This window comes from Caretta caretta, chromosome 10 (assembly GCF_965140235.1).
Source record: "Caretta caretta isolate rCarCar2 chromosome 10, rCarCar1.hap1, whole genome shotgun sequence".
Taxonomy (NCBI): Eukaryota; Metazoa; Chordata; order Testudines; family Cheloniidae; genus Caretta; species Caretta caretta.
This window is the reverse complement of record NC_134215.1, coordinates 33,678,598-33,693,961: the sequence shown is the minus strand read 5'-3', so window position 1 is coordinate 33,693,961 and position 15,364 is coordinate 33,678,598. Positions and strand designations below refer to the sequence as shown.

At 43.8% G+C, this 15,364-nt stretch overlaps 1 protein-coding gene across 2 annotated transcripts in view; it reads left to right on the top strand.

Annotated features, from left to right (window-relative positions):
* ADCY9 (adenylate cyclase 9) overlaps nucleotides 1–15,364 on the top strand; it is a 189,905-nt gene that overhangs the window by 121,338 nt on the left and 53,203 nt on the right. Inside the window, exons 4-5 of one of the 2 annotated variants that reach the window (XM_048866624.2) lie at nucleotides 4,383–4,603; nucleotides 13,200–13,302. In XM_048866624.2, coding sequence (XP_048722581.1) covers nucleotides 4,383–4,603; nucleotides 13,200–13,302 — 324 coding nt within the window. The remainder of the gene's footprint in view (nucleotides 1–4,382; nucleotides 4,604–13,199; nucleotides 13,303–15,364) is intronic. The other variant, XM_048866625.2, reaches the window with a different exon arrangement.

Genomic DNA, 15,364 nt, shown 5'->3' with positions numbered 1-15,364 from the left:
CAACTAATTTTTTGGTGACTTCAGAGTGCAGCCCCCTTGCTGACAAATTTTTCCCAGAATACTTAACCTTAGGAAAAACAAATAAATATGTGCATGTACATGTCCAAATCATTGTAATTTATGTATTTAGTAGGAAGTAGGGCTCCCCATTCAGTGTTCCTATTCTTGTGCTTGGAGTGTGTAATGGACCGGGAGCCCCTCACCCTGCTGGGAAGCTGCCAAGTCCTGTAGCAGCTTGGAGCAGTTGAGCTGCTGCAGTAACTACAGCAACTGTAAACAGCAAATGTGGCCCCAGATGGGGAAAGCACCAACCCATCTCTGTCCCTGCCTCCCACAGTCCTTCACCAAGAGCCCGTCCTGGGGAAGGTGGGTCGGGAACTCAGTAGTCACCTGTGGAGCCTGAGGCTCTCCATGCCCCAGCTGGGTGGGAGAGGGGGAGCTGCCCAGGGGAGCGCCCCTGCAACCGAACACAGCAGCCACCTCCACTGACAAGAGCCACCTCCGGCGCCATGCACACTTGCACCGCGTGTCTCCAGAGGCTCTCCCCAGAGCCCCCAAGGAGGCTACGTGGTACTGTGTGCTGATTCCTGCTGGTGGCGCCAGCACAAACACCAAGGTGGCACATCTCGCTGCCTTTGGTAACAGCTATTCAGGAGCAACAGCTGGGCACTGCACGGAGGGCTGCTGTTCCCCCTCCGTGCTCCCCCCCCCCAAAATCTCCATCTATGTTTTGCAGGCTGTCACGGTCGCAAAAAAAATCTGCTGGTGGCTGCATTTGAGAAATGTTGATCTAATCTGACCTCCTATATATCACAGACCATTGACACCATCCAGCACCTGCACATGAAAACTAGACCAAAGTATTACAGCCCCCAGAAGACTAAACCAGTATGCAGCAGGCAGAGAATAGGAGGGACCAAGGTATACTCATGCCTGAAGCGCCTGCGACAGTGTGGAATTAAGTATGGGAAATATACCCAGATAATCCTGGCATCCCTCCATACTTCAAGGAGGGCAAAAAACCCCAAGGACCCTGCCAATCTGACCTGGGGGGAAATTCCTTCCTGACCCCACGTATCATGATTAGTAAGACCTCAGCAAGTGAGTAACAACCAGCCACCTAAGCATGTGAGAGAGAAAATGCTTGGTGCCACCTCAACACTGGCCCTCCCCGTCCAGTGTGTCAACTCCAGCCGTGGCCATCTCCAATGGTTCACAGAAAGGAGACTAAAAACAAACAAAAATACACCCCTTCCTGGACTAGAGGACCATATGTAGCCATATGTAGCCGTGAGCTTTAGGAACAGAGCACATACATTGGAAGGGACTCCCAGCCGTGCCCCCAACCATCACAAGCAGCCCTGTGATACAATTACTCTTCTAATTTCCAGCCTGAATTTCTTCGTGGCCTGTTTATACCCTATTGTTCTTCCATATCAGGCTTCTCCACATCACTCCAAGGAAGCATACATTTTCATCAGTTTCCTTAGATGAGCAGAAAGAATTTTAAAAAAATAGTCTAAAGAGATATGTCATATTTTAGCTTCTATATAAACATTTTCTACAGTTAATGTATTTTCAGGCAAAGAAACTTACTGAAGTGTTAATTAAAAGAAAAAAGAACACCTTCAAGTGGGGTGGGAATTACCTGTTCACCAGTTCTTGATTTAGTGGATTCCTTATGGAGATGGTCCTGATTTAAATTCCCCTAACCAAGTAATGTTTAAATATAAGTACCCTAGGTACAAGAAAGCTTCAGATGGAAAGGGATCATTCCTCATGAACCCTCCTCTCTTCACTAGTATGTGCAATCCTCATTCCTTCAGCAAGATAGCACATAGTCTCTAAAGCTATATTAGTTTAAAAAAAAAAAAAACCTAATGAGATTCAGAAGATATTATATATAATTTTTTGGCAAGAATCATGTATTCTGTCAGTTTAAATATCTGACATAGTAGTCTTTCTTTGGAGACTATGGTCTGTCTTTGCAGAGGATGACTTATGAGCCAAATTAGTTGGGAGAAAGAATTTAAACAGAAAAATATAAATGATTATTGGAAATTGTTTAAAAGCATTTTATTTGAGAACAAGCTCAAAAAAACCCCCCACAACCAAGAAGGAAGGCTGCACTGGTTAAAAAAGCCAACCAGGATTAGAGGGAAGTGAAGGCAACTGTAAAAACAAAACAATGTATAGCAAATGGAAGAAAGGGAAAGTTGGTAGTATAAATATAAATCAGAAGGTAGGGATTGTAGAAAATTGTTATGAGAGGCAAAACAACACACAGAGAAATCTATGAGCAGAAGAGTTAAGGACAATAAGGAGTTTTTCAAATATATTTAGGAACAAAGGGTATCTTAACAATGGTATTGGTTCCTTACTAGATGAAAATCATGGAATTGTCAATAATAATGCAGAAGTGTTCAATAAATATTTCTGTTCTGTATTTGGTGAAAAAAACAGATGGCATATTAGTATCCTATGATGATAACACTTTCCATTCATTGGTAATTATGGAAGGTGTGGAACAGCAGCTACTAAAGATAGTCAATTTAAATCAGCAGGTTCGGATACCTTGCATTCAAGAGTTTTCAAAGAGCTGACTGAAGAACTCTCTGTATTGTTAATGGTGATTTTCAATAAGTCTTGGAACCCTGGAGAAGTTCCAGAGGATTGGAGGAAAGCTAATCTTGTGCCACTATTGATATCTTTTTTTAAGGAGATTTCAATTTGGTTGATAAAAGTAATAGCTTTGATGTAATGTACTTAGACCTCTGGAAGGTATTTGACTTGGTACCACACAATATTTTGATGAATAAACTAGAACAATACAAAATTAGCATGGCACACATTAAATGGATTCAAAACTGGCTAACTGATTGGTCTCAAAATGTAATTGTAAAGGAGAAATCATCATCAAGCAGGTATATTTCTTGTGGGGTTCCACAGAGATTGGTTCTTCATCCCAGCTATTTAAAATTTACATCAATTACCTATAAGAAAACATAAAATCATCACTGATAAAGTTGGAAGGGGACCCAAAGTTGGGGGCGTGATAAACAATGAAGAGGACAGTTCACTAATACAAAGCAATCTGGATCACTTGGTAACCTGGGCTCAAGCAAACAATATGCATTTTAATGTGACCAAATATGAGGTCATATCTAGGAACAAAAGATTGTGGGCCATACATACAGGATGGAGGACTGTGTCCTGGGAAGCAGTGACTGAAAAAGATTTGGAAGTCATGGTAGATAATCAGCTGAACATGAGTGCACTGCTGTGGCCAAAAGGGCTAATGTAATCCTGGAATGCGTGAACATGGGAATCTCATGCTGGAGTAGAGAGGTTATTTTATGTCTATATTTGGCACCTGTGCAACCACTGCTAGAATACTGTGTCCAGTTCTGGTGTTCACAATTCAAGAAGGATGTTGATAAATTTGAGAGAATTCTGGGAACAGCCACAAGAATAAATAAAGGATTAGAAAACATGCCTTATAGTGAGAGGAGCTCAATCTAGTTAAACAAAAAGAAAGTTAAGGAATGATTTGATCACAGTCTATAAATACTTACATGGGTAGCATATATTTGATAATAAAGGGCTCTTCAATCTAGTAGACAAAAGTATAGCAATATCCAATGGCTGGAAGTTGAAGCAAGGCAAATTCAGACTAGAAATTAACCATCAGAACAACTTACAAAGGGTTATGATGGAGTCTCTATCACTGACAGCTTCTAAATCAAGACTGGATGTTTTTCTAAAAAATATTCTCTAGTTTAAACAGAAATTAATTCAGGGAAGTCTTATGGAGTGTGTTACTCAGGAAGTCAGACTAGAAAATCACAATGGTCCCTTCTGGCTTTATCTATATAATAAAATTCCAGGATTGTCACTCTGTCAGTGAGCCATTCTGAAGTACAGAATGTCTGTTGTATCAGTGTGGAATGGTGCAAACAGCTACAGGCATCGTTGAGAGCTCTTTTAGATGGGGCAGTGGTTTATGACACTTCAGTTGGTCACAGTTGTAAGTAAAACATGGAACTGCATGTAAGTCTCAATAGAGCCACCTGAGTTCCTAGTTTCTGGATTATTTGCCAGGAATCAAGTAGAGAAGATGTGCGTGAAGCAGGTGAACAAGGATGCACAGAATAAGGGAGGCAGTAGCCAGTAAAGAGAAGATGCAATACAATGGGTTGGAAACAGGAGGACAGAGTTGGTGGTCACTGCCACCAATACCACCATATTCTGTGGCTGCACAAGAGGGTGCAAAAGAGCTCTTTTATTTTTTTAAGCATATCATCAGGTTCAAACCTCTGTGCTGTTTGTATGTTTTCTCACATATTTAATCCTTCACTCATACGTTTCTTCTTGCTATGAAGCAGACTCCTGGACGACGCAGTCCAAAGACCCAGAATGGACTTTTGAGTCCGCCACAGGATGAGAAGCTGAGCAACAGCCAGACATCACTTTATGAGATGTTGCAGGAGAAAGGAAGATGGGTAGGAGTGAGTTTAGACCAGTCAGCACTCCTTCCACTGAGGTTCAAAAACATCAGAGAGAAGACAGATGCTCATTTTGTGGATGTGATTAAAGAAGACAGGTAAGAAGGAACTAGCTACATAATTTTTAAATAGTGTGATAGAAAGAAAGCAAACGTGCCCCATGCCTTTAATCTTTATTCCCCTGCTCTTGTGTGATGTTGGTCATCATAGTGTAAGTTTTCTAATTTTAGTCTGCTTGCTATTCTGTAACTACAATAGGAACTCACTATTCTGAGAGTTCTGCTAAGAGGACTACCAATGCAGATTTTTGCTTAACTTTATTAATCTTTCTCTTTGAACAGTTATTTTTACTTTTGAGTCTACTTAAAAAATACCCCCCAAAATGACAAAATCTATACTATAAACATGGAGCTACAAAAATTTTATATCTGCTTATAATTATACCTGGTGACATTGAAGTGTTTAGGAAAATATATACTCTTTGTGTCTTGGAAGCTGAACAAATAGAAGGGGACTGTCATGAAAATATTGGTCTGATATTGTCCTAAATATACTTTGTTGTGGTTCTCTCTCAAGCAGTTAGTTGAGTGATGAATAGTTAGCTATTTTCAACTATTCACAGATGAGGGATTAGTGCAGGGGTCGGCAACCTATGTCACGCATGCCAAACACGGCACACAAGCCAATTTTTAATGGCACGCTGCTGCCTGCCGGACCCGGGCAGACAGCAGTGTGCCACTAAAAATCCTGCCCAGCCCAGCCCGCTCTTTTCCACCCCATGCCCACCACTCTCTCCTTGCAGGGCAGGCAAGCTTCCCCCTCCCCCCCGCCTCTTCCCTCAGCGTGCTGGGTTCCTACTCCTCCTTCTCTTCTTTCCTGCCACCAATCAGCTGACGGCTCTTGCTATGGTGGGGGAGAGGTAAAAGCGGAGTCGCAGCGCGGTCTCTGCTCTGGGGACCTTGGGGAAGGGGGTGGAATCAGGGCATATCCCCTCCAGCCCCCTGCCGTGAGCCGCTCAGGGCAGGGGGCTGGGAGCACCCCCACGACCCCAGCCCACACCCCCAGCCTTCTGCCCTGACCCCTGCACCCCCCCACACACCCCAGCCCCATGCCCTGACCCCTGCACCCTCCTCACACACACCCAGCCCTGACTCTGGCACCTCCCACACATACCCAACCCCCTGCCCTGACCCCCGCACCCCTCCCACAACCCCAGCCCTGACTCTGGCATCCCCTACACATACCCAGCCCCCTGCCCTGACTCCTGAACCCCCCACACATCCCCAGCCCCCCCATGCCCTGACTCTTACACCCCCCACATCCCCACTCCCACCTTGAGCACCAAATGGGAGCTCCTGCACACACACACCCCATTCCCACCTACACCCCTCACACCAAATGGGACCTGCCCAGGTAAGCGCTCCACACCCAAACCTCCTGCCCCAACCCTAAGCCCCCTCCCTTATTCTAGTTCCTGGCCAGACCCTGCACCCCAACCCCCAGCCTGCTCCTTCACTCCCAGCCCTGTTCTCAGCACACTCCCACCCTCATCTCAGTTCAGAGAGAGGAAGAGAATGGCTAGAACCAGGGAGAAGTTAGGTACCTATTCTATGTGGACAGGGCCGGGATTCCAGACCTGCAGCGGGCTGAGCGGGGCCAGCAGCAGGGACCGTGGCTGGCAGGAGCCAGCGGACGGATGGAACCCCAGACTGACAACGGGCTAAGTGGCAGCGGGCTGAGCTGCTCAGCCCACTGCCAGTCTGGGGTCCCTACCTCCGGCCCTGCTCAGCCCATTGCCGGTCTGGGGTTCTGGCTGCCAGCCCCTTGCCAGCCGGGGTCCTGGCCACAGGCCCCGCTCAGCCCGCTGCCGGCCTAGATTGCCGGCCTAGGGTTCCGTTCATCTAGGCCGGCAGCGGGCTGAGCGGGCCAGCGGCGTAAGATCAGCATTTTAATTTAATTTTAAATGAAGCTTCTTAAACATTTTGAAAACCTTGTTTACATACGACAATAGTTTAGTTATATAATATATAGACTTATAGAGAGAGACCTTCTAAAAAACGTTAAAATCTATTATTGGCACGCGAAACCTTAAATTCAAGTGAATAAATGAAGACTCGGCACACCACTTCTAAAAGGTTGCCGACCCCTGGATTAGTGTGTGAGACCAATTGCTTACAGAAGACAGTTTAGCAGGATGTAGTGCATTGTTTGTTAAAAACACACCTCACGACAGTAGAACTTGAAATTGCAGAATTATACTCTGTCTGTAGCTGAAGATACTCAGCACAGGCTCTGATATTCCTTGAGCTTTCTTCCTCCTTTTACAAAATGGATAGTTCTTTGTCTCTGAGTCAGAGCAAGAGGCAAAGGCTGATTTGACATAACATTCAGAGATTAGGATTTTTTGCTTAATTAAATATCACCATTGTTAGGGGCTTATTCCTTCACCCGCTCACTTCCCTGGTCCTTCTCGCATGAACAGAGAGAGCAAAAATACCCGAAGTCCAAAGGTGCAAACAATTCGATGTTTATTGGGGTGATCTTCCAGCAAGCAATGATTCCAGTTTCCTTCCTTAGTGTCCCCCTTCCCAGCTCTGACACCACTGAACCTTGCCTGTGTCCCTGTTCCCATTCCCCCCTTTAGCAAAACATGATTCCAATTCCCCCCTTCCCATTCCCCCCCCTTTCTTCCTGATTGACGGCAGACTATATAGTAAAACTTGAGTTCTGTTTAGCTATACCTTAACCAATCATTTTACTGAAATTTAACTAAGCAATCCTAACATATTGTAACATGATTATTTAACCAATTATATCCCACCACCTTAATTAGTTTACAAACAGCAAAATTAATTATGCAGCAGACAGAAACAATCACAGAACCAGACAGAGATTATACAGACAAACAATAGAGAAATGGGGAGACTACAGTGATAGAACAACAAAGAAATGAGGATTTCACATCCCAGCTATTGATAAGTGAATTCTTGCCAGACAGGATGCTATCAAACTAAGTTTCCTTTTACATCTTCTAGGCACTTCCCTTTCTCTGGAGGTGATAGGCACTATCAGGACAGGATTGTATTCCTAACAGCCCAATAGCACCATATTTCAATGTGACTAGTTTGGAATGTAAGGATATGACCATACGCTTTCCCAGTTTATGGCTGCCTCTGCTGCTTAGCCAGAGGCCTTAGCCTAAGAATAGGGCCTCAGACTGTCACAGTGAGAAAAGGCCTTATACAGTCAGACAGTGATTTTGATTCTTTCTTTTATACCTCTATAACTAGCTAAATGATAAACATATACCTAAATTCTTAAAGTATAGGCCTTTGCAAACAGGCCTGAATATCTATATCCTAACAGCCATCACAAAGGAAACATCCCTTTTCAGTATACATAATGGTAACTTTCTAGAAATTATTTCGCTGATTACATAGCCCTATACAAACTGGCTCACCCAATTGAAAAGTTCATCCATTTTAATATATCTTTATATAAAATTGTATGTACTGATAGGAATTTATCGAGAAACCACCACAGATCCCCCACTGTGTGAAAGGGATATTGTTAGTCTCCATAAAACTGTTATATGAGCAGGATTCTCCTCTGTCTGAATAGGGAATTGTGAATGTGAGTTCTCATATAACAAAAGAATCAAGATGTATTTTGGTTTGTCAGCTTGCAGACACCTGGCTTTTGAAATAATGGCATCAGAACTGTGCTTTGATTAAATGTTGATGTGAACTCAGCAGTAATGAACTGCTGAAAGATTGTTGGTTTATCTGGGATAGGGTTATAAGAACCCTGTCCTTGTGGTATAATTGCGGTCTTCACTCTGTCACAACAATGCCAGTTCTAACTCTTGTTAATGCATTTGAGACCTTTGTGCTATGAACAGTTCCAATGTTCAAGTTGACAATTGTAGTACCATCTTCTGTGCAGTAAGCAAGACAATAGTATATTTTGTTCATGTAAGAGCTGTATGGTGTCATTTGACACAGATTACTGTATCCTGAGCATTTTTACCAGAGCACAATTACTATGCTCCAATTGAAGCAAGTGACAGTTCTGCATTTTTACAGTAAATGTTGCATTGTTTTATATTGAGCTTTACCAAGAACTGTGTTGTATATTTGGTGAACAATGTACTATTACTTTGAGTTTTAGGTCTAGTTTTACTAATACGGTTACAGAAATGGGGCTCTTCCATGTTTGTTAGTACTCTATGTGCAATACTGTGGTTGTTAAAAGAAAGTAAAACGGAATAAACAAGACGGTAGAGTATGAAATGCTTAAGCTTAATTCTTTAAAGACTCACGTTCTTGAGATTTCTACTTCCAGTGTGAGGTCAGCAAGAACTCTCTCAGCTCTTGTAATAAATTAATGGGGGCGGAGGCTCCCTTTTATGGACACCCAGCTAGCCAGTTAGCTATAAAATCCCTGTTAGTAGCTGTTCGAAGTGCCAGAGTGGGGAATCAGCCTTGACAGCTCTTAAAAATGTTAACTCTCTGAGGTACTGGTAACTGTTCCTCATATCCCAGCCATGACAGTATCTATGGTGCACTTCAGTGCATTCTAAGGTCTCTTTTAGCTGTGGCCTGCAGAGGAGCACCCTAATATGCACCCTTCGCAGTTCAGCTCACTTGAAGCTCCTTTCTTCATACCACTTCATCCTTTTAGTGTTGTTTCATTGACTAGATTCCTGTTTAACTACACAGGTAATTTCCTTCAATCTCTATTTTCCTAACACTATTTGATTAATAGAAACCAGAGGCATGCAGGAAGCAGTTAGGGCATTACAACAGGCATATTGCCTTCTATGATGAGATAACTGGTTCTGTGGATGAAGGGAAAGCAGTGGACGTCTTATTCCTTGACTTTAGCAAACCTTTTGACACGGTCTCCCATAGTATTCTTGTCAGCAAGTTAAAGTAGTATGGGCTGGATGGATGCACTACAAGGTGGGTAGAAAGTTGGCTAGATTGTCGGGCTCAACAGGTAGTGATCAATGGCTCCATGTCTAGTTGGCAGCCGGTATCTAGCGGAGTGCCCCAAGGGTCGGTCCTGGGGCCGGTTTCATTCAATATCTTCATTAATGATCTGGATGATGGGATGGATTGCACCCTCAGCAAGTTTGCAGATGACACTAAACTGGGAGGAGTGGTAGATATGCTGGAGGGTAGGGATAGGATACAGAGGGACCTAGACAAACTGGAGGATTGGGCCAAAAGAAATCTGATGAGGTTCAACAAGGACAAGTGCAGAGTCCTGCACTTAGGATGGAAGAATCCAATGCACCGCTACAGACTAGGGACCGAATGGCTAGGCAGTAGTTCTGCAGAGAAGGACCTAGGGGTGACAGTGGATGAGAAGCTGGATATGAGTCGACAGTGTGCCCTTGTTGCCAAGAAGGCCAATGGCATTTTGGGATGTATAAGTAGGGGCATTGCCAGCAGATCGAGGGATGTGATCGTTCCCCTCTATTCAACATTGGTGAGGCCTCATCTGGAGTACTATGTCCAGTTTTGGGCCCCGCACTACAAGAAGGATGTGGAAAAATTGGAGAGAGTCCAGCGAAGGGCAACAAAAATGATTAGGGGTCTGGAACACATGAGTTATGAGGAGAGGCTGAGGGAACTGGGATTGTTTAGTCAACGGAAGAGAAGAATGAGGGGGGATTTGATAGCTGCTTTTAACTACCTGAAAGGTGGATCCAAAGAGGATGGATCTAGACTATTCTCAGTGATAGCAGATGACAGGACAAGGAGTAATGGTCTCAAGTTGCAGTGGGGGAGATTTAGGTTGGATATTAGGAAAAACTTTTTCACTAGGAGGGTGGTGAAACACTGGAATGCGTTACCTAGGGAGGTGGTGGAATCCCCTTCCTTAGAACTTTTTAAGGTCAGGCTTGACAAAGCCTTGGCTGGGATGATTCAGTTGGGATTGGTCCTGCTCTGGGCAGGGGGTTGGACTAGATGGCCTCCAGAGGTCCCTTCCAACTCTGTTATTCTATGATTCTATGATATCTGAGTCTGTTTCCTGACCTTGTTTAGAGTCAACTGGACTTGGTGCTTCATTCCACTAGACCCTAGTCTTTGGCGCTTTGAGGCCTATTCTCCGTTCTGGCTTTTTTGACACTTTGTTTCTTGAAGTGAAATTACGTTCTCTGACTTCTTTTGTTTTTAAGATTTCATGGAGGAAGAAAGTCCAACCACCCAAAAAAGCTCATAATATTCATACATTGGAAATTTGGCCTTAGTGTGCTTTGCCAAAATGTCACCCTGACATATCAGAATGCCAGATGAGTGTCTGAAATCCCTGCTAGCCTCTGCAAGGATGCCCGGGTCTTCATGGACAGCTCAATACAAATAGCTCTAACAACCCAGGAGGAGGAGATCTGGTTAGAGTGTAACTTGTCATTTTCTTGGTGCCTCCTATAATGCTTTCAGTACATAGCAAGGGCTGAGATAATGAACTAAAATCATCACCATTATTTGTGGTTGAAGTCTTCTCGTCTTTCTCTGGAGATCCAGTCAAGGATTGTGGTTTGACATTTGAAAGCTGACCTTAAAAACTTGACACATTAAAAGCACTTTGGTACCAAGTCGTTGGCCAGATATCTGGTATTGACTCGTCCTCCATCTCAATAGAAAAATCTCCTTTCTGTTATCTTATGCCATTGACTTTGTGCTTCTGGGGCTTCCAGAACACTTCCTTGTCAGCAGCAGAGGAGTAAGCAATGCAAGAGAAAACAGTAGAAGTGGAGATCAGCTCCATGGGATCCTTCAGCATCTTCATCTAGTTGGCATCAGATTTGATAAATGACCCCAAGAGTTCTTTTCTTTTCTTTTCCCCCTACTGTTACTCACACATTCTTGTCAACTGTTTGAAATGGGCCATCCTGATTATCACTACAAAAAGTTTTTTTTCTCCTGCTGATAATATCCCACCTTAATTAATTGATCTCATTACAGTTGGTATGGCAACACCCATTTTTTCATGTTCTCTATGTATATATATCTTCCTACTATATTTCCCACTGCATGCATCCAATGAAGTGGGTTTTAGCCCACGAAAGCTTATGCCCAAATAAATTTGTTAGTCTCTAAGGTGCCACAAGTACTCCTTTTCTTTTTTGCCATAAATCTGTTTACATCCATTGTAACCTCAAAGTGTTCCATCTCTTGCTCAGAAAAGCCCTTCTACTGAATCAGAATTGAGGCTTCTTGTATGCTTCTCCTCCACCAGGCACTGGGAGGAAAAGGTGAGAGAGTGCACAAATATTCCTTGTATCTGCTGCCAGGCTCATCAGTTCTAGTATGTCATTCTTTTTGTTCATCAGTGCCTTTGGCTCTTCTACCAAAGGTTTTTGGATCTTCTGTCTCAGAAACAAGGCTGAGCTCTCCAGCTCTGTCTCAGATTCCTTTACCTGGTTGCCTGGATTGTCAAGTGCTGTTGTTGTGTGATCCTGGGAAGGTGCAGAGTTATTATTAGTCTCTGAAGGCAGTGACAAGCAAGTACTGTTCCCTGAAATGAAAAAAACTTGATTAATAACTTTTTTCAACAATTTATCCATTTTTGATATTTGATATTCTTCAGTTAAAAAAAGGCTGTGTCTCTTGTATCTGTCAATGTCTGGCAGCTATTAATGTATACCGTTTGCTGATCTGGGGACATTTATTTCTTCAGTTCTCCTATGGTTCGAAAGTTTTTGAAAGGCTTTTAATGTCTTCCTGAGAGTTTAAGAGTCTCTCTTGTTTGTTTGTATTTGTTTATTTGTTTGTTTATTGTAGTGAAGTGTTTCCTTTTCTTATAAATGTTTTTTGGGGAATTTTCATCTTTTACTTTAAGAATGCAGAGTGATGCTGTTGGTCGGGGTGGACAAACTACAGCCCACGGGCCAGATCCGGCCTGCCAGCCATTTTAATCGAGCCCTCGAGCTCCCACTAGGGAGCAGGGTCTGGGGCTTGCCCCGCTCTGGCGCTCCCACCAGGAAGCAGGGTTGGGGACCACTCCACGTGGCTCCCAGAAGCAGTGGCATGGCCCTCTCCAGCTCCTATGCCTAGGGGCAGCCAGGGCACTCTGCTCTGCATGCTGCCACCCCCCCAAGTATGACCCCCGCAGCTCCCATTGGCTGGGAACCGTGGCCAATGGGAGCTTCAGGGGCAGTGCCTGTGGACGGGGTAGTGTGCAGAGCCGCCTGGCTGCGCCTCCACATAGGGGCCGGAGAAGGGACATGCCGCTGCTTCTGGGAGCCGCTTGAGGTAAGCGCCGCCCTCGAACCCGCACTCCTGAGCCTCCTCCCATGCCCCTCCCCAGCCCTGATCCCCCTCCCACCCTCCAAATCCCTCGATCCCAGCCCAGAGCACCCTCCTGCACCCCAAACCCCTCATCCCCAGCACCATCCCAGAGCCTGCACCCCCAGTCGGAGCCCGCACCCCACCCCCTGCCCCAGCCCAGAGCCCCCTCCCACACTCTGAACTCCTCATTTCTGGCCCCACCCTGGAGCCTGCACCCTCAGCCAGAGCCTGCACCCCCTGCTGAACCCCAGCCCCAATTTTGTGAGCATTCATGGCCCACCATACAATTTCTATTCCCAGATGTGGCCCTTGGGCCAAAAAGTTTGCCCACCCCGCTGTAGTAAGTGAACTCCTTTTAAAACTGTTCACATTGTCTCTCTTTTCTCTTTAGCCTGATGAAAGACTATTTCTTTAAACCACCTATTAACAAGCTGAGCCTGAACTTCTTGGATGGGGACTTGGAGATGGCTTACAGGACCAGCTATCAAGAAGAGGTGCGTTTTCCCCTGAATTGGGCTGGGTGTCAGCAGTCTTTCTGTACAGGTTATAGGAGCCAAAATAATTATCTCACTGTTTTTGCAAATTTTATTGCAATGATGACTGGGATCATGGAGTGTCAAATATGACTTAATATTTAGAACTACTGAGAAATGACCACCTTAGTTTAGTTCACCTGTCGTGATCAGTTTCCAGGATTTGAAAATTACATTCTTTCTGGCATTCTATTTTCATTCACCAGTAAAAATGGACCAGAATACATTTCAGCTGTTGACTCTATACTATACAATAGAACCTCAGAGTTATGAACACCAGAGTTACAAACTGACCAGTCAACCACACACCTCGTTTGGAACCAGAAATCCGCAATCAGGCAGCAGCAGAGACACACACACAAAAAAAAAAAAGCACGCAAATACAGTACCATACCATGTTAAACATAAATTTACTAAAAAAATGAAGAGAAAGCAGCATTTTTCTTCCACATAGTAAAGTTTCAAAGCTGTATTAAGTCAGTGTTCAGTTGTGAACTTTTGAAAGAACAACCATAACATTTTGTTCAGAGTTACAAACATTTCAGAGTTTCCAACAACTTCCATTCCCAAGGTGTTTGTAACTCTGAGGTTCTACTGTACCTTCATTTTCATATTTAGATTTAGCCTTCACCAAGCCACAATTCTGTAATCAGATAATAGTGGAAGGCAAGTGCTCCTTACTGCCTTTTCAAATATCTTAACTTACAGAAAGAAAACTCACAAAATTGGATCTTGGCTCTCTAATACTTATTGCAGTCCCAAGTTTATCCCATCCTCATGCAAACGTGCTTTCATCTCGTTGTAAATTACATAAAACTACTGCAGTATGAAATCGGAAGTACAGAAGACTTTAGTTAAAGAACTCCACATCATTTTAAGAATTCTGCACTACCAAATATTAGTGTCCTGAATTTTTTGTCTTTTTATTACATTGTGTCCCACTTTCAGACATGGCAAGTATCTTAGCATCCTTGACATCAGCTGGTACCCAGGAATTCTTTACTAGTAAATATCAACTTCAGATGTCAGAGTTAAGTCCCCCATCCCATTCCCCCCAGCCTTCCCTCTATCACTGGTAAGAAAGAAATCCTATGGGGATATTTCTTCCTTAATTCTTGTACCATATGATTGCATTGTCCTTGGCCACAGTCCCTATCTTCTTGTAATTTCATCCTTAATAAATAAGGGCTTGTCTACACTACTGCCTAAGTCGATGTAAGTTATGTCGCTCATGGGGTGTGAAAAAACCACCCCCCGGAGCAACATAACTTACTTTGACTTAAAGCAGCATCTACACCATGCTATGTCAATGGGAGACTTTCTCCCACCGACATAGCTTCCTTCTCTTGTTGAGGTGGAGTAATTAAGTCAACAAGAGAGCACTCTCGCATTGACGTAATGTGTCTTCACCAAACACGCTAAATCAGCTCTGCTGCATCAATGCAGCAGTGCCAATTTAGCGTGGTAGTAAAAACAAGCCCTCAGACATCTCTAGTTTACCTTATAATACAATTAAGCATAAATGTGTTTTTAGTGCATTCTGAAACTCTCACTCTATCTTTGAGTAAAAGCTGTGTCACGATACTAAGGAGAGAATTTACATTTAATTTCTGCTAGTGTGGATGCTTAAGTAATAGATATAAGCTGTTATTTCTCAGATGCTAGTATTGCACCTGCTCTTGTCAATAAATTGAGTGAAACAAGGAAAAAATTCAAGCCTACAAAATTTAACTGGTAGTAAATATTTGCTGCTGTTTATAAACCACGATAGAGCACTGGACATTAATAACATCATGTATTTATGTGTGTGTACATATGTAATAATATTTACACATGCCATATATAGTACACTACATTCAGTACTTTCCAAATGGAAGGAGAAGAGGAAAGAGCAGTAACTACGTTAGAGGTGGGCAAATTATGATCCATGGGCCACATCCGGCCCGTGGGACCCTCCTGCCCAGCCCCTGAGCTCCTGGCCCGGGAGGCTAGCCCCAGGCCCTCCCCTGCTGTTCCCCCTCCC